Source organism: Orcinus orca, chromosome 1 (genome assembly GCF_937001465.1).
Source record: "Orcinus orca chromosome 1, mOrcOrc1.1, whole genome shotgun sequence".
NCBI classification, from domain to species: domain Eukaryota; kingdom Metazoa; phylum Chordata; class Mammalia; order Artiodactyla; family Delphinidae; genus Orcinus; species Orcinus orca.
Window position 1 is genome coordinate 109,186,969 of NC_064559.1, and position 24,482 is coordinate 109,211,450.

Sequence of the window (24,482 nt, forward strand, 5' to 3'; positions counted from 1 at the left end):
TTTCAGAATAAGATTTTACTTGTCTGGTCTTCCTCCTTTCTAATGAAAAGCTAATTAACACTAAAAGTGTTTATTTATCAAATTGTTAATTTTTATATAGTTCCATTTTGATTACAGCTTGGTTTATAAAGTCTCCTTACCAAAGGGTTGGTACTTTTCTCTATCTAAGTATTTTAAACATTTTTATTTTTTACATCTTTATTGGAGTTGCTTTACAATGGTGTGTTAGTTTCTGCTTTATAACAAAGTGAACCAGCTATACGTATACATATATCCCCATATCCCCTCCCTCTTGCATCTCCCTCCACCCTCCCTATCCCACCCCTCTAGGTGGTCACAAAGCACCGAGCTGATCTCCCTGTGCTATGTGGCTGCTTCCCACTAGCTATCTATTTTACGTTTGGTAGTGTATATATGTCCATGCCACTCTCTCACGTCGTCCCAGCTTACCCTTCCCCCTCCCCGTATCCTCAAGTCCATTCTCTACGTCTGTGTCTTTATTCCTGTCCTGCCCTTAGGTTCTTCAGAAACTTTTTTTTTTTTTAGATTCCATATATATGTGTTAGCATACAGTATTTGTTTTTCTCTTTCTGACTTACTTCACTCTGTGGGACAGACTCTAGGTCCATCCACCTTACTACAAATAACTCAATTTCGTTTCTTTTTATGGCTGAGTAATATTCCATTGTATATATGTGCCACATCTTCTTTATCCATTCATCTGTCAATGGACACTTAGGTTGCTTCCATGTCCTGGCTATTGTAAACAGTGCTGTGATGAACATTGTGGTACATGTCTCCTTTTGAATTATGGTTTTCTCAGGGTATATGCTCAGTAGTGGGATTGCTGGGTCATATGGTAGTTCTATTTTTAGTTTTTTAAGGTACCTCCTTACTGTTCTCCACACTGCCTGTATCAATTTACATGAATACGTTTTTAAACACATATTCTTCACAATGATCATGCATCTTTACCACTGTAGAACATCGGAGCAGTTTAAGGATACTGTGAAAGTATCAGGGAGGCATGACTAATCTTTAAGCCATTTAGAGACATTTCTTAAAGGCACGTTTTCATGCATAACATATTCAAGTTTGGAAATTTGAAGATGTAAATTGGAATAGTTAAAGCTACAGAAGACATGAGATACCACTATTCTATTCCAGCTTGTCTTCCCTTTTCTTTCTTTAAACCCAACATGGGAGCCAGTGGTGGGCAAGAAGGAAAATTCTATTTAAGATGTGAGTTCTTCTCTTTTGTCTCCACACTGCACCCCCTTCTCATCGTGTCATACTTTTGAAACTTGAATTTTAAGTATAATTATTTCAGTTTTTGTTCTTCAGAGTTTGTGTGTGTCCATATAGGCGATAGAAGCAAAATTTTAACTCTGTAATTCAAATATGGACAGATATGGGTTAAAGTTTGAGCTTGTCAAACCTTTAAGAAGGCGCACAGGAAAAAAAAGAACCTTAGGAAAAGGATAAATTATCCTTTAGTGTTTCTCAATGAAAAGATGCATTTCTGCCACCATCCCTCACCTCCTTGCCCCACATGATTCAGATACATCTCCCATATTCCTCTAAATAAGAAGCATTAAATATTAGTGGACTTTCAAGTCATATTCATTGCAGGATTACTTTACCTATTTCCCCTATATAAACTATTGCTTGATATATGTAAGCGTTAGTAAAAGCCATTGCTACACAACAGAAGTGTGTGTGTCTGTATATGTGTGTGTCTTATTCCCAAACCACTGTGCCAACATTTTGTCTATCTCTCAACTGCAGCAGGATCCTCCTGCACAGAGAGTTTCACTAGCAGCTGTGTTTCCAATTTTGGACACAGGTAGTCAGAGAAAAGCAGCAACAATAAATGCTTCATCTGTTCCTGCTCTGTATTCATAACTGCCTTGTTTCCATTAATATTCTCTTATTGTTAAACTCCATAAGGACCAACTATGTCTGAATGACAACACATAAGTGTCCTCACCTTAGTTCGTCTTTATCACATTATTCCTAGATTACCGCAGTGGTCTCCAAAACCCACCAATTTGCAGATTATAATCAGATCCTTTTGTTTTGTTACTCCCCACTAAAATGTCTTCAGTAGTTCCTTCCCCTTTCAAAAACCTTTAGTAGTCCCATAACGGATTCTTAAAGTCAGGGAGCTCTGGTGGGTAGGAGATGGTGAAGAAAAAGAAGACCTGAGGGGCTTTTTAGACAGGCAAAGGACTTTTAATCCCCACCTGCCAAATAAGAAACACTTATATAGTAACTGAGAAAACTAAGTATGTGTGTGTTATTCCTGAAGCACTGAGTAAAGTATTCATGCCTTGATCTGGCATGTAAGACCATCTACATAATAGCTCCAAACTTCTCTCTCTGGAGTTGCCCCTGTGAAACCTTTTTACATAAATTGGTCTATATTCTGCCCTAAAACACATCATGCACATTCTTGTCTGAGCAATTTACTAACACTACTTACCTCACCTAGAATGTCCTCATTCTATCTAGATTGCAAGTTTAAGCTAAACAATTTGAATATGAATATCCATCATAATTAGTATATTTATCATAATCAGTATGTCTTAGAGAATAAAACACCTCCTCACTCCCAGTGATAAGCTATACTTTCATGAAAACTCTAATGATTTCTCTTCCTCCCAGGTACTGATGACAATGGAATTCTCTGAAAGGCCAGCATTTTATGAGTAAACAATTTGCTTACTTTACTAACCATTAAAAATTCCTCATTACAAATACACACACACACTGTGTGTATATATATATATATATATGGAGAGAGAAAGAGAGAGAGTGTGTTGGGGTTTTTTTGTCTTTCAGTGTAGAAAATTTTTAACAATTCACTAGTCCTTCTTATGGTGCCACTAAGGAATTACTCTGAACAAAAGCTGAAGTGAATGGGGGTTAATCTACCCAGGCTGTGAATCTGGGCAATTTCACAATGATTTTATTTTTCCCCCAGAGGTTAAGCATTAATAGGCAAGTATAGAAATTTTATAATCATAGTGAAAAACTGCCATTTAAATGACTCCTTTAGTTATTCAGTAAGAATAATGAGTGAATACTAGGAGGAAGATAGTTTAACAGAAAACTAAACTGGATTTTAAGGTTTACTTCTACTGCTTAAGAAACAAACTAACAGTTTTTCCATCAAAAAAAAATGAAAGTAGCCCTATAGTTACTGAACATGAGGTAACACGGATGAGGATACATGGCACTACAGGAGGCTTAATTGAACACTCTTGCACATTAAATGAAATATCGGCTTATTTACCAGTGCTGCTTCCCAGCCCCACTCCCTATATCTTGGATCGTGAGTGAATCGCCACAGGTACCAATAGGTTTCAATTACTTCTGGACGTAGGATGTAATACTTTTCAGCCTGCCGAACTGCCACAGCCTCTACTGCACCATCAAACTTGAATGATTCAGGACCTAGCTTTAATGCTGTAACATGACAAAAGAAATAAATGAACAGAATAAACCATTTGTGTTTGTTTACCAGAGTTTTTTCCTCCCCCTGAAAGAATGCAGCATGAAGTAAAGTTGTTTTGTTGTTTGTCTTATTTTTATTGTTGCTGTTTTGCAAAATCAGTGATTTTAAAAGAGCCGCATTTGATTTTCTTATAAATATTCCTATTATTCTAACGTGAAATATTTCTCGTAAATAATGTACATCAACATACTGCTATATCTAACTAAACTGACAAAAGTCTAGTAATCCTTTGGAAACAAATGCCAAGCTAGACATAAACACATTACATATTCTGTTTTGGTCCAAAATCAAATGAGACAGGTAACCGTATCGTGCACAATAATTTTTTTAAAAGTCAAGACAACTTAAAAGTCCTTTTAATATAACACATACATATAAGAAAACATTTTAGAGCTCAGATTTTGAATTAGATTTAGTTAGTCCCTAACCTTTTAAAGCATACCACAGTAAGAAACAATACATTTTTAAAACTTAACCCAGTTTTAAAAATCATCTCTCTTTGTCTATAGCGTCTGTATATACAGCTAGGAAGAGGTTCAAAACGCCAACCACTAAGAATTTCATCAGTAAATTGCCTATTTATCAGTTTGAATAAACACCTGAAACTAACACAATATTGTATATCAACTACAGTTAAATAAAAAATTTTTTAAAACATGGCCATAACACATATATTTCAACATTACATAATACTCCTTAAATGATATGACTTCCATTCAGGCTGGAATACAGCACTACGTGAAAGGCTTTTTAAGAACCTCTTTCTAATCACACCCAGCACCCTAAACCTGGCAATATAAAACCATCCTCCACTGGGTTGCTGGAGTCACACACAATTACCACTCTCAGCTGCCATCTTTCTTTCTTTTTACTAGTTTGTACCAGTGGCAAACAGTTTCAAAGTCTCTTGCCTCTTTCAAGAAATGCTGGACACTTTTATATTTTCTCAGAAAAGGGAGAGTAAGAACTATATCATAAACAAAATCATTCCATAGTTGTTGGCATGACATGTGTTGCAGCAGCCAAATTTTAGCATTACAAGGGTGATGCCATAAACTCCAAATAATCACAATTCAAAGGAGGTGAAAATAAAGCATTTCGTACCACTCCCCAACCCCAAGAAAAAACACAAAACCAGAAACACTATAGTGATGGTAGATAGCTCTATTAAAAGCAAGGCGTGTGATCCAGAAGAGTTAATACTCACAGTTTGTTTACTGCTAAGTCTTGGAGAACTAAAGCAGAACTTAAGCAGGGGTTTTTAACCTGAGGATCATGAACTCTACGGTAGGCTTTGGAAGAGGGAGATTAATGTGTGCCAAAGAAGCCTCTGAAATTACATGCTAAACTTTATGTGTGCTCATACAGCTCTGACCACCTCCTCAATGGGATTTGAGGTTAGGACTAACTAAGAAATTATCAATGTTTTGTAAGAAAACTTCTACTCAGCTTATTGACAAGGTCTGGCATACAATCAAATATTATTTGTCATTTAATAAATGTTTTAAAAATAATAAAAGTCAAACATCATAAGCACTGAGATGATGGTAATCCAATAAATAGTAAGATAAGTCATTTTGTCTGGATTTCTTGTTCTTCTTTTCTCAAAGACTATGAGTGTTAATTGATCATACAGAGTTTTCAAATGATACTCTTAAGGCTAACTTTAAATTAGATAATAACTTCTGTAATTATAATGATATTATCACCTGAATTGAAGTAGAAATTGGCTGCATGGAACTAATATTTTAGACTTCTTACTAAAAATTTTATTTCACTGATCAGTCATTCATAACTTCACAAATAAAACACACCAGAAAGATAACATATTTGTTCTGTGAGGAGCTGGTGAGTAAGAAACATACAAGTAACATATACATACTACATACCATTGGTATGTGATATGTAATATATTACATACCACATCCATTATTTTTGTCAAATCATTGCTTTCATGTTTCTGAGGGCATTATTTCTTAGGTGCTCTTTTGTCTATGCAATGCTATAAAAAATAATTTCATAACATTCTACCTTGCACTTAATTTCTACTCCCTGTCTTAAATTTCCCACTTATATTTGATATATCATTTCTAAAAGGAAAATAACTAATCCAACAAGTAAAAATTGAGTCAAAATCATAAATAATTTAGTGTCTAGGTAAAAAGAACTCTAGAGGATGCAAAAATCATATAATGTAGGTAAAGGAAAGAGACATGCACAAAGAAAACAATTGAAGTAAAATATCAAATGTGCTAAAAGTCAGTTGTAAGAAAATAAAAGATAATTTTAAAGAAGGTACAGATTAGTCCGTAAAATCATGGGAAAAAAATATTCATGAGTCCTCCAAGACAGGCAGAATCTGTAGAGATGGAAAAATAAGTACACTTAAGTCAACAAAAGAAATTCAACAAAAGCTAAAAAGCATGAGGAATATCTGGGACAGGCAATCTGAATACAGTTTGAATGGGCTAATAGTAAGGGAAGAACAAACTATTTTCCTGTATCCTTCCCTCCTATTAACTTCTCTTAAGGAAAAAATAGTTGTAGAAACTCTTAAAATATGTCCATTACTCCATGTTCAATGGATGTTTTGTCCATTGGACATGTTATATGTATCTAAAGAGATTAAATTTCCCCCCAAAATGCGATAGCACATAGTCTAAGAAAGGTGTTATCCAATTTCAATATGAAATAAAGTTATATAATAGTCATTATTTTAATGATGTTCAGCAATTTTTTATTTTTAATCTAGAAACCCAGATCAAGAAGGTACTATATTTTGGAAGTCTAAGATCTGGTTTGGCATTGATTTTGCATTTTACCTCAGAATAAACTAAAACAATGTATCAAACTAGCTTCCCATGTAGACATAATAATGTTTAACTACCAGTAAGTTACTGCTCAGTCTCATGAAAAGATTCAGCAACATTTCCTACAAACCCAGCTAAGTATTAAGCAGCAGGCCATGTTTATCAGTAAGTGGAATATATGAAGAATACCAGATTTTGAAATAATGTTAATTATAATTCCAACAAACTGAAGTAAAATCCCAAGGCAGTAATTATTGTATGAATTTAGCCCAAATAACTGCTAAGAAGTGAATATATTTTTAAACAAGGTTGCCAAAAATTATAGCCTAGCTATAAGAAAATACAGCAGAAGATGTAATGGTAGGAAGTAAGCAAAACTAGAATTGTACTTCTTAATTAAAGGATCTAAGGTGAGATTAAAGATAAGTAAAAACAGTGAAAGATGTGAAAATATAGGATACAAACCAAATAGTAATCTTTTGGGGCATACGATGGCAAAGAGGGTCACAGGTTCATTGACTGGCAATGTGAAAATGATGTCAGAACAAGCATGACAGCAACAACCAGAGACTGCATTTTAAAATTTTTCATTTGTACTCACAACATTCTGAGGAAGACAGCGTAGGTATTATTACCCCAACTTTTTGCAGATGGAGCAACTGAGGCTTTAGGAAGGCTAAATGATTTGCCTAAAGCTCATAGATAATAAATAGTGAAACAGGGGCTTTTTGCATCCTAGTTCGCATGTTCTTTTCATAAAATCAGTGTTTCATATCAGTATGAAATGTGAAAGTCAGAAATATAGGGCATCCTTTTGTAACTCTGGTATTCTATGAATTTCTCAAAGGCAGGGAAGATATCTTGTTCACACTTCAACCTGTAAGAATCCAGCATTAACGCCTGGCACATAATATGTGCTCCATGTTTAATGGAGTGAATGATTAATATAATAACCATAATATACCATATTTTAATACATCTGTTGCATGAAATGCTACTATTTTAGATCTAGTATTTGATTTGTGGTCAAAAGCTGCATAACAAGTCTTATTATCATGGGTCCTAGTACAAACACTTAATATCCACTCTGGTCCTCAATGTTTTACTAATTTCAGCTTTAAGTATATATTTGATATTCTATACCGACATCATGACAATATATTTTAACTTCTATTTGTAACGCAGATAACAGACTTTAGATGTATTATATACTAACTTAAACCACCACAAAATAACATCTGATTCAATGTCCCTTTGACTTAGTTATATTTTGTCATGAAATGGAATCCTTGATTTGGTTACTGAGAGAGCTGAAGGGTCAATTTCACCACAAATTCAATTCTTTATTATATAAAAATAACTTGACAGATTTATGAACTAGGATAAATATTAAGCCAACCATATTTGTTTCATGGTACCTGATGATAAATTAACCCTAAAACATAAATTCAGTTATTTAACTAAAACAACAATTCAACTTCTGAAATCACAATCAGAAATTTCTAGTTTTTAGTTTTTCAGGGAACTCATTTTCCATTATTTCATATAGAAACACACATTTTTGGGATTTCCCTGGTGGAGCAGTGGTTAAGAATCCACCTGCCAATGCAGGGGACACAGGTTCAAGCTCTGGTCCGGGAAGATCCCATATGCCGCGGAGCAACTAAGCCCAAGCGCAGCAACGAAGACCCAACGCAGCCAAAAATAAATAAAATAACAATAATAATAATAATTTTTAAAAAATACATTTTTAAAGCCAGAGAAAAACTTGGAAGACCTAGTCCAGTGTTTCTCAACCCTATTCTCCAGGCTTTTATTTAAACCTAATTGCCTTCTCCTTCCATGAAATATTATTAACAAATATATACTGTTTATCTATCTATGACTATGTGTGTGTGTGTGTGTGTGTGTGTGTGTGTGTGTGTGTGTGTGTGTGTGTGTATGCTTTATATTTAAAGATATTTTTTGCCCCCAGGAACCAATTTTTGTCACCTGTAAAACTGAGAATCGTCTCATTTTTTTAGGTAAGGACACTGAAGCCCAGAAATATCACATACTTGCCTAAAGCAACATAACAGGTTCTTTTTAAAGGCACAAACAAATTAAAATTATTGGTGAACTGACCAAGAGACAAACTACTAGTTATCTACATACCAATTATACATATAACATACAGTTATATACATACTCAATATAACTAATATCTTTATTGGCAAGGCGTGTAACCTAAATCAACTCTGTATTCTTTTAAGCAACTGATTTTACAGAAGCTGAAATAAATGGATGAAATGGATTCTTCTATATTAAAATAAACAACGTTAGCCCATACATCCCTAAAAGCCCTACCTATTGTCTTTAAAACAACTTCTTCAAAATCTTTATTAACAAAAACAGAATTCAGAATAATAATTTAGAAAGATGCAGGAACATTATTTTCAGAATTAAAATTCATGTTTTTAAGAAAATTTACTGTGTTAGAATAAATTATTTTGAAGTAAAAACTGCCTATTTATTTCCCTTCTAATTCCTGGACATATTTTTATCTTAGAATTATTTTAGACTAAGTAATTAGCATTATTAATATTCTTACCAGTTCTGTCATATGACTCATGACATGTACGTGCAATTTCCGCTCCTAGCTCTAAATAATGTCCAGCTCGATCCATTCTAGAACCATCTGCTCCTAGCACAAACATTCCCCCAGCAAAGCAGGCCAAATGCCCCATCTTCTTTTCCAAGTGCCCGTTCTTCCATTCTCCAATAAAGGTAAGACCTCCCCGAGACTTCCTAATAAGATGTTTTTCTATAGCCTATAAGAAAGAGTAGATATTCAAAATTTTAGAGGAAAAGTGTTAGTATTCAAACTTACTACATCCTTCTCACACAAAACCTTGGTAATATGAAATTCTACAAAGCTGTAACTTTCCCAAACTGGAAGACTTAATTTACAATAATTAAGTTTGGGAGTGAGCAATCAAGTTACACATCATCTTGAACAAATATCCAAATCACAAGTATAATGAGACAAGGTGGGAGACAGGAGACTGGCCTCAAGATTACCTTTCAACACAACACTACCCATATTACAGGTTTTTTCTTCTTGCTCTAAATGAAATTCATAATAATCAGTGAACTGAGGTCAGGATGACAAGTTAAAACCCAGAGGCTCTACCGGTTTATTTTCTATTTCAAACAACAAAAAATGAATAGGAAGAAAACACCCAAGTTAATCAGAAAAATGTGATTTTGATAATCAGTTAAAATGGTTTCTTTTTCATGTAACTATACGTATTGTCAAAGTGTGTTAAAAAGGCATATTAGGTGAGATACATTATATGTTATAAAACTTAGAAAAACAGTTGAAAGTTCAAACTTAACTCCTTAGTCCCTTACTTCACAGACTTAGGCATTTGTTTTGGATGCTGTGCCAGGGTTAAGAGAGGCCATGGGACAATGTCAATTTTACTTCTTCTGAAATGTCAACTTTCCTTAAAGCAGTGGGAATGGAAAGATAAATATTTTATATTAAACCTGAATATAACACGAAGTAGAGTCCAACAATCACATTTCATTTTAAAAATGAAAAAGTTTAAGAACTTTGGACCATGTTCTTAGACTTTGCTGAGAGGGGCTAAAGAATAATTCTCTACCTTTAGAGGTACTTCTTTGTAAAAGTATAAGGAATTGCATTAATTTAGTTCTCTTTGGTAGAAATTATTATACATAATTAAATACTATACTTTTCTGACAATAAAAAGTAGTAAGACTCAACTCACATTTTTATTGTGGGCTGTTTTCTGACAAGCTCAATAACAATCAGCTTTTGAAAAATTTATTCTATGTTCTTTATCACAATAATGTTTGTTCTACAGAAACACAAGGACTATGCCTTATCATCTTACACTCCACAAACCCTATAAGTGTAGTATGCATTCAACAATTGTTCAATTAATAAGTCATTTTATAAATAAATGGTACTCTTTGATAATTGTATTTGACCTGTTAGAGGAAGAAGGGGTAGCTGATAAGTAAAATAATAAGGGACTACCATTGGATTATAAATGTTTATTGTTGTTTTATTTTAACCATAGTACTATGAAGCACAAATGAAAACATTAGTTTTTTGAGTAAAGGGACAATGTTTTTCATCTTTGTGGACCTCCCTACTTCTAACATGTGGGTAAACTTTTTACCAACAATTCACTTACAGACCCCTGAAAATTCTTGTATGGCTCCCTTCTCTCAGTAAAATTAAGACAAATGTCTAAGAGTTCAACTTATGTAAAAATTTTTGAATGGCAGTTAAGAGTAATATTATTGCTCTTCTATTAAAAATTGTTAAACAAACCTTCATAAATAGTGGTATTAATTTCTTGCTCCAAAGGGACCTTTAAAAAGGTATAATTTTTCTTCATTATTTTAAATAAAGACTAAATATAAACTTGATCAAAATATAAAACCCATAACTACATAACATTTAAAAAGAAAGCTAAGATGTAGGAACCAGGAATATGGGTAGCCATAAGTGTAGAGGAAGGTAAGATGAGGATGGAATAATTTAAATATATTAGTTCAGAAAGACAAATTTAAAAAATGACTTATCTCAAACTAGAATGGATCTTAAAATTCATAATCATTCCTATCTCTTCTATGCATACCACATGTCATTTATTTTACAATTTGTATATACTGTCTCCTAACAGAATTAACAGTCATCGAAGATAATTAACATTGCAAAAACTGCATACATGTCTCAAAATGAAAGTTAGCCAACTGGTTATTTAAACACACTTAGTAGGTGCTCATTTTAGACTTAAGAACTAATAAAAACAGGACATAGAATACAAATATAGAAAGATTTTTAGGACATATATATAGCAGATGATTCATGGAAAATAATTTTAATTTATGAGATTAACTTTCAAAACAGGTATCATGCTTTTCAAAGTATATATGATTTAAAAAGCAATGGCAGTACAGATGAACCAGTTTGCAAGGCAGAAATCGAGACACAGATGTAGAGAACAAACGTATGGACACCAAGGGGGGAAAGCGGCAGGGGGGTGGGAGTGGGATGAATTGGGAGATTGGGATTGACATATATACACTAATATGTATAAAATAGATAATAAGAAAAAATAAATTTTTAAAAAAGCAATGATAAATATGTTCTTTTTCCTTTAGGAAACATTATGCAAAACAAGAGAAAATGGTTTTAGATTCAAAATATTACAAGCAGCGAACTATGAAGAAAAAATGATTACATGGTATATGACATGTCACACTTTCTCAAAAATAAAAACAGTAAATACAGTCATTCATTTATCAAATACTTACTGAATACATATTGTTTCAGGTCATACTAGACAATAATAAACAAATTAGTCTGTCTTCAAGGAACCCACAGACTAGTGGGAATGACTAAGGGTGGCTGTTTTCAACATTGCAATTCTAAAATTATTACATTCTTCCTAGATAATGACTTTTCTTGCATCATAAAAATTTCTAGGTTTAAAGTTTAATAACAGAATAAAATTCTACAACTTTTCAAAATACAGGTCTTCATAAAGAATTTTAGAAGTCACATACTAAAGTGGAGATTCCTGATTACCCATAAATTTAGTTCAATTTCTTAGTCAACACACTCCTTCAAGAAACATTTATTGAATGCCCACAATGGGCGAAGCACTATAATGCCACATATTAGTTCAACTCCTGTGCATTTTTATAAACAACTATAGAGATTAGTTCCTCAAAAAGTAAGGATATAAATGGGTAATAAGATCCTTGGTTTAACTTAAATACAAAACAACTGTAACTTTGAGTATGGATGATTGACTAGAGTCAGAAATGGTGTTACATACAAAATACACAATTTTTAAAAGTGATTAAATTATTACAGGGATAGGGGTTTATACTAGATCAGAAAGCAAATAATTTACAAAGTAATTAAATCACTTTTCTATTTCATAGTTTCCACTTGGAGGTATCACATATAAGTGTTTCCAAGAATGAAACTTGTTCCAATTTTAAACTTTTACACTGTGATACGGGGTTACATAAATATAAAACAATACAGAATAGTGGTTAAGAGCATAGGCTTTGGATCTAGACTCGAGTTCCAGGCTCCATCACTAACTAAGCTATGCGAACTTCAGCAAGTTACTTAACCTCTCTGCACCTTAAGGTCCTCATGTACAAAATGGTAGAGAAGATTAAATGATTTCACATATGTGAAAGGGGTCAGAACAGGGGTCAGGACAGTTCCTGGCATGTAAAAAGTACTATAAAAGTGTTTTGTCCTTATTATTTACCCATAAGGCTCTCAACATGTAGGTTTAATGGGTCATTTCAAAAAAGGAATGTTTATGGAAAAGTATGTGAAGTTAGCTTTTCCAGTCCCTGTAGAAAATAGCTACAAGTAATTAAGATAAATTTTCATACATAAATATGTTACACTAAATTCCTCAACAATTTCTTTAAAGTGCCACAATAAAGAAAAACTTAATATATGACTATTAAAATACTAACAAACTCTAAGGAATGTATATAATATGTACAGATGCTCATCAATTTCTATCAAATACATCATATATTCGATATGTTAATTAGGTAAAGGTTCTGATAATAATTACCTCAATAGCATCATCATACATTTTTCTGGCCTCATGATCTGTTTTATCTGACATCAACCATGCTTTTAGTAAGTACTCATAAAAACTGTCTCCTAGCCCGCCAACTGATGTATGATCTGCAACAAAAGAGAAAAGAGAAGGATGGAGGTGGAAGAAAGAGAAGACAGAGGATAAAAAATAATGGTTTTTAATTACAATGACTATATTAAGACCAATAATGTAAACATTATAGTGACAGCCATATTTCCAACATACTTCAAATTTAGTCCAGTAGGAGTTTACCATAATCACTCTCCTCAAATATGTATCCAATTTTCTAGGATATCTTTTTCTCCTGGATGTGGTATTTCACATATTTAGTAGTCTTTTTCACGTATTGGTGATTATGTGGAAGAACACTATTGATGGGAATGTAAAATGGTACATCCACTTTGGAAAACAACTTGGCAGTTTCTTAAAAAGATAAATATACACACCTACCATACGATACAAACATCCCGTTCTTGGATATTTACTCCTGAGAAAGAAGAACACATGTCCACTCGAAGGCTTGTGTGTGAATGTTCAAAGCACTTTATTTGTAACAGCCCCAAAGTGAAAATAACCCAGATGTCCATCAACAGGTGAATGGATAAACAAATTGTGGTATTCCACAAAGTGGAACTGTACTCGGAACTACGGATATACACAACATGGATGAATCTCAAAATAATACTGCTGAGTGAAAGAAGCCAGACAAAAATTAAAAGTACATATAAAGGATTGCATTTATATAAAGTTGTAGAGAATACAACAAACCTATCTGTAATGATAGAAAGCAGATCAGTGGTTGCTCGAGGAAGGAGTGAGAAAGGGAGTGAGGAAGATATCATAAAGGGGTATGAGGAAATCTTTTGGGGTGATATGTTAATTATTTTGATTGTGGTGATGGTTTTCATAAGTGTATACTTACTTTAAAGCTTGTCAAATTGTATACTTTATTATATACAGTTTATGTCAATTTTACCTTAATAAAACTGTTTTTACAAAAGCAAGTAAACAAAATAAAAAGGATATTTGGAATCAGCCCAAACCTATCAGTAACATCAACAAATCAAATTAAACTCATCTTTTAAAATAAACTGAGACTCTCACACAGGAATTTTTTTAAGTTTTATTTTATTAATCTATATAAATACTTTTTACTAAAGACACACCTAAACTAAAACTGCCCAGGAAATTGAAAATAAAGAAACAGTCAAAAGAGAGATGAGGATGGACAGGAGGTTTATACATAAGACTTAAGGAGAGTAAAGAATAAGAAAGTAAACTGATCAAAGTTAGAGTTGTGAGGGGTGATCCAGTTAGAATTGGAAATTATAAATTTATAGTGACTTCACCCTGTATTACTGATGATTTTCATCAGCAATCCTCAGCTGACTCTGTAGATGAATGCAAAAGGTACATGGCTACACTGATACAAGTATTGGGATTTGTAGGACAGGTAACACAAAAGACTAAACGTGCTCGCGTATTCTCACACTATTTTGGATCCTATGCAGTCTAGGCTGGTTAGGAAAGGAAGCAACAGGTGATCCTCTTGTCCAACCATTCAGGATCCTCGTGCCACTGTTCACCTATTGCATGCAACCAGTAAAACATCAGCCCACCTGTCAGTCTACTCTACTATTATCCCCAAATTCACAATTTTCACCGCCAATGAGAACCTCAGCATTGCTTGTCAACTTTTCTATGACCCCTTGATTAGTGCTCTTTCCCATTCCCTAAAGCAGATTTTTGAAATCTCTTCTTCAAAAGGCCTCTACAGCTCTACCTTCTTCCTTACTCTCAGCAGACAACCAAGCCTTCAAATTCACATAAAAAATACAGATCATTCACCCCAAAAATGTATCTTTCAACTTCCTATACCCCCATCTATCAATTTATCTATTCCCTTTGCCTGTTAAAGAGGAAGAAATGTTCCTTCTCTACTCTATGCACTCCATCTAGCTCTGGACACTAACCACTTCTGCTTCCTTTCCAGGAATCCCCCTCTTGGTTTATCAACTTCTACCCTTCAACTGAAACTACCTCTTATTATTAACATCTTAAAATAATCTAATTTTTCTTGACTCTACCACACTCTTTTGGTTTGATATCTATCAGCTGTTTACTGAAAGAATGGAGAAAGAGAAATCATGGATGATGTCTAGATTTCTTGCTGGGGCAAATGAGTGAACAGTGGTGCTCTTCACTGAAACTGGGAATACTAGAGGGGGAAATGGCTTAAAGTGGAAGGAGTCTGAATCTTGGGCATGCTGAATTTGAGGGACTGGCTGGATAGCTAAATGGATATAACAAACATGTGGAAATCCAGAGAGAGATAAGTTGGGGATATAACTTTGGGAGTTATAAAACTGGGATTTATAAAAGTGTATTTGAGCCATAATGGAGTTTACTCAGAGAGAATGTATGAAATGATCAAAGGACACAAATGGTACTTAGGAGCATGGTCTCAAACATATATTTGGTCTCAACTTTGGTCTCAAACATATATTTCTGGATATGTCGTAGATCTAAGGATTAATAAATGAGCAGGAAAAGAAAACATAACAAAATTAAAGTAGGTGAAATAACGAGAAAAAGATGGAAAAGGCAAAAGTCTTTGGCATCACGGTTTAGGGGAAATGATTTTTAGATATGTTAATTATTGCTAGGGATTAGAGATTTAGTTACAGGTTACTTAGGTTACAGGATGTAGTCTCAGTCCTGCCTGACAGGCTCTCTCCAGCTCTTCTAGACTCTAGGTCCAGTGGAAGTTTATATGCTTAATAAATGAATACACAGCAGACGCCTGCAATCCTTGGTTAACTACGGAATTTATCACCCAGCAGTCTGACTTTCTTATTTGAACCACTGAACCATGCCTGCCTAGATGTCAAATCTGATGAACCATGTCACTCCAAGGTCCTTTTGAAATTCAGAAATTGATAACACATTATAAAGTATTACTAAATACCAATGGTTCATATTATCTGTCTTAGCATGTCATGAAGTTAACGGCAGGTTTCTAAGAAGTTAATTCTTGAAGTGTTCTTACAAGAAATTCTAGAATAAAAATATTTGTATCATGTGTTATAGTTTATGAAGCATTTTCAAATATATTTATTATCTCATAAATATGACCCACACAACTGTCTTATTAAAATAAGTACAATTAGAACAGATGAAGAAACAAAGGCATGAGGTTAAATAACTTATCTAAATTATTAAGCAGGAAAGCCTGGATTAGTCTTCTAACTCCAAATATTATACCCATTCTTGCTTTTCTTTCACAGTTTTTAAATCAGTAGTATAAAATTTAGTTAATCAGTAATGATAAACTTCCTATATTTTCTTCACTTAAGTCATTAAACGGTATAGGCTAAGTGTTGTACTTAGAAAACTAGTGAAAAAATAGAGTAAAAAAAAAAGATATTAATGATGTGCCTTTAAATCTAGGTTGCTTACTATATTCTTTTATATCTGTTGCCAAGTACTTTTCCTGAAGGTAATTACCATAACTATTCTCTGTGATTGCTGTGTGCATGTCACAGACATTATCATTACTCTAATTATAATACAGTTAGCCAAAGCTGAATTGTTAAATTTCAGTTCAATTCACTGTTTGTTTTGCAGACTATTTATAGTTATGACAGATGTATACTGCTCAAAGATAATAATGGAATTTGATACACTCTTCAGAAACTGATACGAAATATACAAAAATACTAAAAGGAATAAATTGGACAATTTAAAAGGACTGCAGCTGCTAAAGGGATATTAGGATAGCTCCCCTAGAAGTTTAAAGACCTCTTGTCAAAACAACCAGTGAATAGCTCTTTTTATAACAGTCTCAAAATTAATAAATGCTGAGAGTGAACATAATCTAAAGAAGTCATCTGGATTTGTTTTGTGGGAAAAAACAAGTATGAATGAAAGAATTGTTTTTACTGCAATTTTTTATTGTGGTAAAATACATATAACATGAACATTACTATTTTTACCATTTTTTAAGTGTACTATTCAGTGGCATTAATTACATTCATAATGTGGTACAAACATTGTCATTATTTCCAAAACTTTTTCTTCACCCCAAATAGAAACTCTGTACCTATTAAGCAATAACTCTCCATTCTCCTCCCACCCAAGCCCCTGGTAACCTCCAATCCACTTTCTGTCTCTGTAAATTTGACTACTCTAGATATCTGATGTAACTGGAATTATACAGTATTTGTCCTTTTGCAACTGGTGTTTTTCATTTCAGCATAATATTTTCAAGGTTCATCGATGTTGTAGCATGTATCAGAACTTTATTCCTTTTTATAGCCAAATAATATTCCACTGAATGTATATACCACATTTTGTTTATCCATCTCTTGGACACTTTGGTTGCTTCTACGTTTGGGTATTGCAAATAATGTTGTTGTGAACACTGGCATACAAGTATCTGTTGGAGTCCTTGCTTTCAAATCTTTTGGGTAGATACCTAGGAGTTGAACTGCTAGATCATATGGAATTCTACGTTCAACTTATTGTGAAACCACCAAACTTTTTCACAGTGGCTACACCATTTTACATTCCCACTAGCGGTGTGAGAGGGTTCCAATTTATCCACACATCCTCACCAACACTCATTATCTGTCCGTTTGATTACAGTCATCCTGGTAGGTGTGAAGTGACATCTCATTATGCTTCTAATTGCATTCCCCTAATAACTAACGATGCTGAGCATTTTTTTCATGTGTTTATTTTCCATTTGAATATTTTCTTTGGAGAAATATCTATTCAAGTCCTTTACCCATTTTTTAATTGAGTGTCTGTCTTTTTGCTGTTGAGTTTTAGAAGGTCTTTATATATTCTGGATGTTAAGCCCTTATCAGATATATGATTTGCAAATATTAACTCTCATTTATTTGCAAATAAACTCTTGTTCTGTGGGTTGTCTTTCAATCTCATGACAATATCCTTTGATGCACAAAAGTTTCTAATTTTAATGAAATCCAATTGATCTATTTTTTCTATTGTTGCCTATGCTTTTGAAGAAGTCACTCCCAAATCCAAGGTCATGAAGATTTGTCCCTCTTCTAAGAGTTGTATAGTTTTGGTCCTTAAATTTAGGGTCTTGGGTGCATTGTGAGTTAAGTTTTGTATCTAATAAAGGTAAGGGCCCAACTTCATTCTTTTTCATGTGGCTATCTAGTTTTCACAACACCATATGATGAAGAGAAAGAGTTATAACTTTAATAATTAAGATGCCATCAGTGAGACACTGCTGGTCATTTCAAAGGCTGGCGATTCTCAAACAGTGATTTATTTTTTCCAGTATTCTAAGATTTTGGTGTGGAAAATAGCATCTTCTTATTTAAAAATGTTTTTAATCTTACTTCAAAAGTAATACATGTCCATTATCAAATTTAGATTAATAGAGGTAAACAAAACAAAAACAAACATTCAGTAAAAAACCACAGGTAGCACTTTGGTTTCTATCCTTGTGGTATTTGTTTTCTCTCTTTTTCTCAATATCTTTCTAGATATTTCATATTTACCTATGTCAAGTATTCTATAACATAACTTTTAATGACTATATTGTATATCAGATCTGGAGGGATTATAATTTAACCAAATTTCTTTCATAGGATGTTTAAAAACTGCACTGTCCAATGTGGTAGGCTGTAGTCACAAATATCTAATTAAATTTAAATTAATTTAAAGTAAATAAGATTTAAAATGCAGTTCCACAACCATACTAACATTTCCAGTGCTCAATAACCACATGCTAATAACCACTACTATATTAGACAGGACAGAAATAGAACATTTTCATCATCATAGAAAGTTCCATTGGACTTTCTATGGAGTGCTTTAGAATGTTTCCAAATTATCCCTATTATAAATAACTCCAAAATTGTAAATTACCTCTCTATATATACATATATATGTGCTGGGTGTGTGTGTGTGCGTTTGTGTATATCTATCTATCTATCTATCTATCTATCTATCTATATACATATATATATCTGAAAATTTCTTTGGAATAAATGCTTAGAAATGAGTCACTAGTTCAAAGGTCATACAAATTTTAATACTTTTTTTTTTAAGAAGATATTGGGGGTAGGAGTTTATTAATTTATTTTTGCTGTGTTGGGTCTTTGTTTCTGTGCGAGGGCTTTCTCTAGTTGTGGCAAGCGGGGGCCACTCTTCATCGCCGTGCGCGGGCCTCTCACTATCGTGGCCTCTCTTGTTGCAGAGCACAGGCTCCAGACGCACAGGCTCGGTAGTTGTGGCTCATGGGCCTAGTTGCTCCGCGGCATGTGGGATCCTCCCAGACCAGGGCTCGAACCCGTGTCTCCTGCATTAGCAGGCAGATTCTCAACCACTGCGCCACCAGGGAAGCCCTAATACTTTTTGAAGCACTGGATACAGGGATGTGTCCACTTCCTTTATAGATTTAATAGATAAAGAACAGTGTCTTCTGTTTAAAAGCTTCATTGATTTGATTAGGGACTTGGTGAAGTGGGAAGACAGAGGGACAAAGGTCTCTGATGACCAGTCTATGGAGATGCTACAAATATGGTACTACAGATGGCAGTCTTTTGTACATTCTAGTAAAGTAGCACCAGTCTGTACAGAAAGAGTGTACTGTTACACTACGTTGTCTCCACGTATCATCCTCATTAGCACCACTTTTAGGATTAAATATGAACATCTGTATATTGTCCATTTGTGTCTTGTTTTTTTCATGAACTAACAGAAAACATTTATTATTTATTGTTTTTAAAAAATCAATTCCTTCAAAGATCAATTCTAAAACTCTAATAAGAAAATCACCCCCTCCCCAAACAAAACACTGTCTCCTGAGACAGGAAATCACTTCTACCAGTCTCACCTAATAATTGGTACATTCCTCTACTATCAATACATCTATCACATTATATTTCAACTACTTCTAAGTGTGTCTGCCTACCCTGCCTGCTAGCCAGAGAGCTGCCTGAATTCAGACCAAGTCCTATATATTCTTTCCCTATCTCCAGTCTCATTCAAGAGCCTGGTGAATAACAGACACTGATACCTTCTTTTAAAATGAATGACCAGACATGGCCTGTCTAAGAGCAATCACCCCATTTTCTAGTCATTTGACATGCTCAACTGTTCTTCATATTCCGCTACTACATACTTATATCAAGCAATGCTCTTATTTACATGAAGATATAGTTTACAAATAAGGGCTTAAAAGTACAACCCTGCGCAAATGCCACACTATATTTTAGCAAAGTACTTACACATACACGAAATAAAATACTCCTGTGAGAGGGGAAATTCATGTTTCCATTTTACAAGTAGAAAACCTGAAGCTACGAGAGATTAGAAACTTGCCAAAGGTAACAGCACTAGCAGATCACAGGGTTATATACTAACTGAGGTTTCTAACACTACATGTAGTATATTTATCAATACATCAAGCACAAGTTTCAATCTTTCAACAAAGCATCAGTTGTAATAGAAATACTTACACTGACCCCAGCGACCTGTTCGTGGATTCAAATAATTTGGATAAAGACCATTTGGACGATCCATTTTCTGAAGTAGTTTCCGAATGTGCATGACCTAATAAGCAAAATAAAATTAAGAATGCAATTAATGAAAATAAAATCATTAAGGTTTTATATTAATCTGGGCTTTGTTTTTCTCCTCACTCAGAGCCTACACTGTCATCCCACCCCCAATCTTGTGTGTGTATGTGTGTGTGTGTGTGTGTCTGTGTGTGTGTGTGTGTGAGAGAGAGAGAGAAAGAGAAAGAGAGAGAGAGAGAGAGAGAGAGAGAGAGAGAGACGGTAAGGAAAGGCTTCTAATGACTCATTATTTTTATACGATGAAATATGAGCATTATTTAAAAGTCAAGAAATAAAAATACAAAGAAAAGAGCACAGACGGAAACCAATTTAAATTCCAACACTGTACTATCCAGAAATAGCCATCAGAAACATCGGTGATAAACATCATTCCAGACATATTCAATGTATGCATAACTAAACATAAAATCAGAAATAATTTCATAGAAATATTATCATAATAGGACATTTGTAATAAAAAAGTATGAAACCACTCTGAAGTTAATAGATGAAAAAGTAAATAAAGTAAAACTAAATTGCTGAACTTTAAATATTGATCCCATAATAGATATCCCTATATTTCTAAAACTCCTAAACTTCCAATTCCTAAAAGACATCCTGAAGTTAAGGGGGGAAAAATCATGAAACATATTAAGACGCTAGAGACTTCCCCAGGGACTTTGTTTTGATTCACCTCTAGATTGGATGATGGATTTTTTAAGTGCTTAAAAAAAAAAAAAAAGCACGAAGGTATACCATTTCTTATATTCTTATTTGAGAATGTTATCTTCTCATCTGAAGGATAACTTAATTGGCATAAATGACTTGGGGAAACATTTTCTTTTTCACAGGACCTTATATGTACTTCACTATTTTTTGGACTTGAGCATTATAACATTAATCCTTTTAACACAAAGTTCCCAATCATCTTTCACTCAGCTGGAATCTGTCATCATGCAGTTTTAGGAATGGGCTCAGGGATGTTTATTACCTGTGTTCTTTCATGTTTGAGACCAACTCTATGTACAACAATCTCAATCTGAATAATTCCATGAACCAGGTTTAGTCAGTTCAGGATGATGTTGTTATGAAAGACGAAAAAATTAGCGTTCTTTTGTCTCCTGAAAATAATGCATACATTGAATCCTCTCTGCTTCTCTTCTACATCTATTATTTCCTTTCTAAATCCTTTTATCTATCTTTTCATTTCCATACTTTTACTAGCCTGTCTCAATTTTGTCTTCTAAGTCTCTTACTGTATTTTGAATGCTTTCTTTGTATTGCTTCCATTTTGCCCTTCATTTTGACGATAACTTAATTTTTTCTTACACTTTATTAATGATATCACATCTTATATTCTTGTTTCACAGAGATGAGTGCTTCATTATCTTCTCTCTCATGGTGATGTTTGGTCCAGGTCTTCAATTGCTATTTTCTGATAAGCATTTTTTGGCCATCATTTATTTTTCACATTTTTTCCTTCTTTTTTTTTCTGGTAATATTTTTGTATAAATTCTATACATGTTCTTTTTTGATGACTTACTCATTACTATTTTTCCTGAACCAGCAATTCACATGAGTTTTGACATAAAAGGATAAGTAGAGTCCAAATGTGAATGTGCTTTTTTAAGCTTTTGCTTCTCCTCAGGCAACTGAAACTAGCAATGCAGCACTACGCATAATAGAGAATCTGTCATTCGTTCTCTTCCCTCACCGAAGTGTATGGGCACAAATACAACTTGTCAGTGAGATTCCTAACTGAATTCTGTTTTTCTAGCTTCTCAACACATCATATTTAGTGGGGTCCAAAGAAGCATCCACCATCTGTCTGTGATCCTGTTCTCATTGCTGCTAATGAGGATTTGGTTTTGTACCTCAAGATGTACCACTTAATCTAGAGAACTGCTCTATTAGCTTTTTTTTTTTTTTTTTTGCGGTATGCAGGCCTCTCACTGTTGTGGCCTCTCCCGTTGCGGAGCACAGGCTCCGGACACGCAGGCTCAGCGGCCATGGCTCACGGGCCCAGCCGCTCCGTGGCATGTGGGATCTTCCAGGACTGGGGCACGAACCCGTGTTCCCTGCATCGGCAGGCGGACTCTCAACCACTGCGCCACCAGGGAAGCCCCTCTATTAGCTTTTCATTTTTGAAATCTGTAGCCATCAATATCCTCTCCTCAGTTACCCAAACCTCTCTGTGACCTTGATTGCTTATGCCAACCTTTCTTCCTATCTTGTTACATGCAGTATCAAGTATCTCCTAATTTTGTTAAAAATGGAGTTCTTAGTTCTGTTTCTCCTTTTTGTTGCTCTTAGGTGAGTTCTATGGGTTAGGTCCTCCACTTAAGAAATACCATATAGGACTTCCCTGGTGGTGCAGTGGTTAAGAATCCGCCTGCCAATGCAGGGGACATGGGTTCGAGCCCTGGCCCAGGAAGATCCCACATGCCACAGAGCAACTAAGCCCATGCACCACAACTACTAGAGCACTCTAGAGCCGGTGTGCTACAACTACTGAGCCCACGCACCACAACTACTGAAGCCCATGCACCTAGAGCCCATGATCCACAACAAGGGATGCCACCACAATGAGAAGCCCATGCACCGCAACGAAGAGTAGCCCCTGCTTGCCACAACTAGAGAAAGCCCACACACAGCAACGAAGACCCAACGCAGCCAAAAATTAAAAAAAAAAAGAAAGAAATACTATAGGTTAGATTATCTCTGTTTTACAAATTTATCATCTTTTTAATCTCTTTATGTTTTCCCCTATTTTCACTATGATTATCTCTTGCTTTTATTCCATGTCAGTAATTCAGTTTTCAACTATGTACAAGTTACTTGTTATTTTTCATTTATTTATTTTACAGAAATATATTATGTAAGGTCTCAATTTGTTTCTTTAGCTCTACAATTTTCTTGTATTTTACTGTTTTATTTTGGTTTTGAGTTCTAATTTTACTGATTTCAATCTCTATTACATATGAATTGCTCACAGAGACCTTTAAAATTTCAAACTGGGTTCTTTATCAGTCTTTTACATGCTATTTACTGCCCTGATTTTGCTTCCTGCAGTATGTCTGTATAATTGCCATGCTTTCTTTTTCATCTTGCTCACATTTAACTCAGTCAGCTCTGACCTGAACTTTGGTTTGATAGAGTATAGCTGAATTGTCCTCAAATCCCTTCCTACTGTGTGTGTGCGGGGATATTCTCCCCTTCTGGATACACTTTGAGATTTGGAGTACTAGTGTACTAGCTCATTTCCTGAAGCCTCTGTGCTCATGAAGGATGGAAGGTGAGAACCCCTCTCGTGCTGTGGGAATTATATACTGGACACCCTACGCACTGGTCTCCCCTGTAAGATTAATAGGGAATACCAGGAATTTGCTGACTTTCTTTCTCTGCCCAGTAAGGATTCAAGATAGGGTGGGAAACAGACTTAAGTATCATAGCAGAAATCTTTTGCTTTTTTTTTTTTTTTTTTTGCCATGACATGAGGCTACAGCCTTTCCTTCTTACGTTGTAATTGATGAATTTTTGCTGGTCTTTATTATTTTCACTGTTATTGTTAAATTTAATCAGGAAATGGAAAATTCTGTGATCTGGCTCCATTTTGCTATCTTAGCTGAAAATTCTTCTCAATTGATGAAATATTTCATACACAGAAAGGAATATATATAGATTCTACTCACATCTCAATTTAAGAAATACAACACTACATAACCTTTGCTGTTCTGTTTATTGCTACCCATTCACATACCACTGCCCTTGTCCTAGATATCATCACAGCTCTGAATTTTATGTTCATCATCATCCTGATTCTATTAAAATCACTTTTGAATCCCTAAACGATATTTTGTTCAGCTCTGCTTCCTTAAACTTTATG

General features: G+C 34.3%; 1 protein-coding gene across 2 annotated transcripts in view; it reads right to left on the reverse strand.

Annotated features, from left to right (window-relative positions):
- The window catches only part of MAN1A2 (mannosidase alpha class 1A member 2), a 172,203-nt gene that overhangs the window by 40,604 nt on the left and 107,117 nt on the right, over positions 1–24,482 (reverse strand). For both annotated transcript variants that reach the window (XM_033436561.2, XM_004263248.4), the window contains exons 8-11: positions 20,498–20,591; positions 12,966–13,081; positions 8,921–9,140; positions 3,299–3,471 (exon numbers count right to left, since the gene is read on the reverse strand). In XM_033436561.2, coding sequence (XP_033292452.1) covers positions 3,299–3,471; positions 8,921–9,140; positions 12,966–13,081; positions 20,498–20,591 — 603 coding nt within the window. The remainder of the gene's footprint in view (positions 1–3,298; positions 3,472–8,920; positions 9,141–12,965; positions 13,082–20,497; positions 20,592–24,482) is intronic.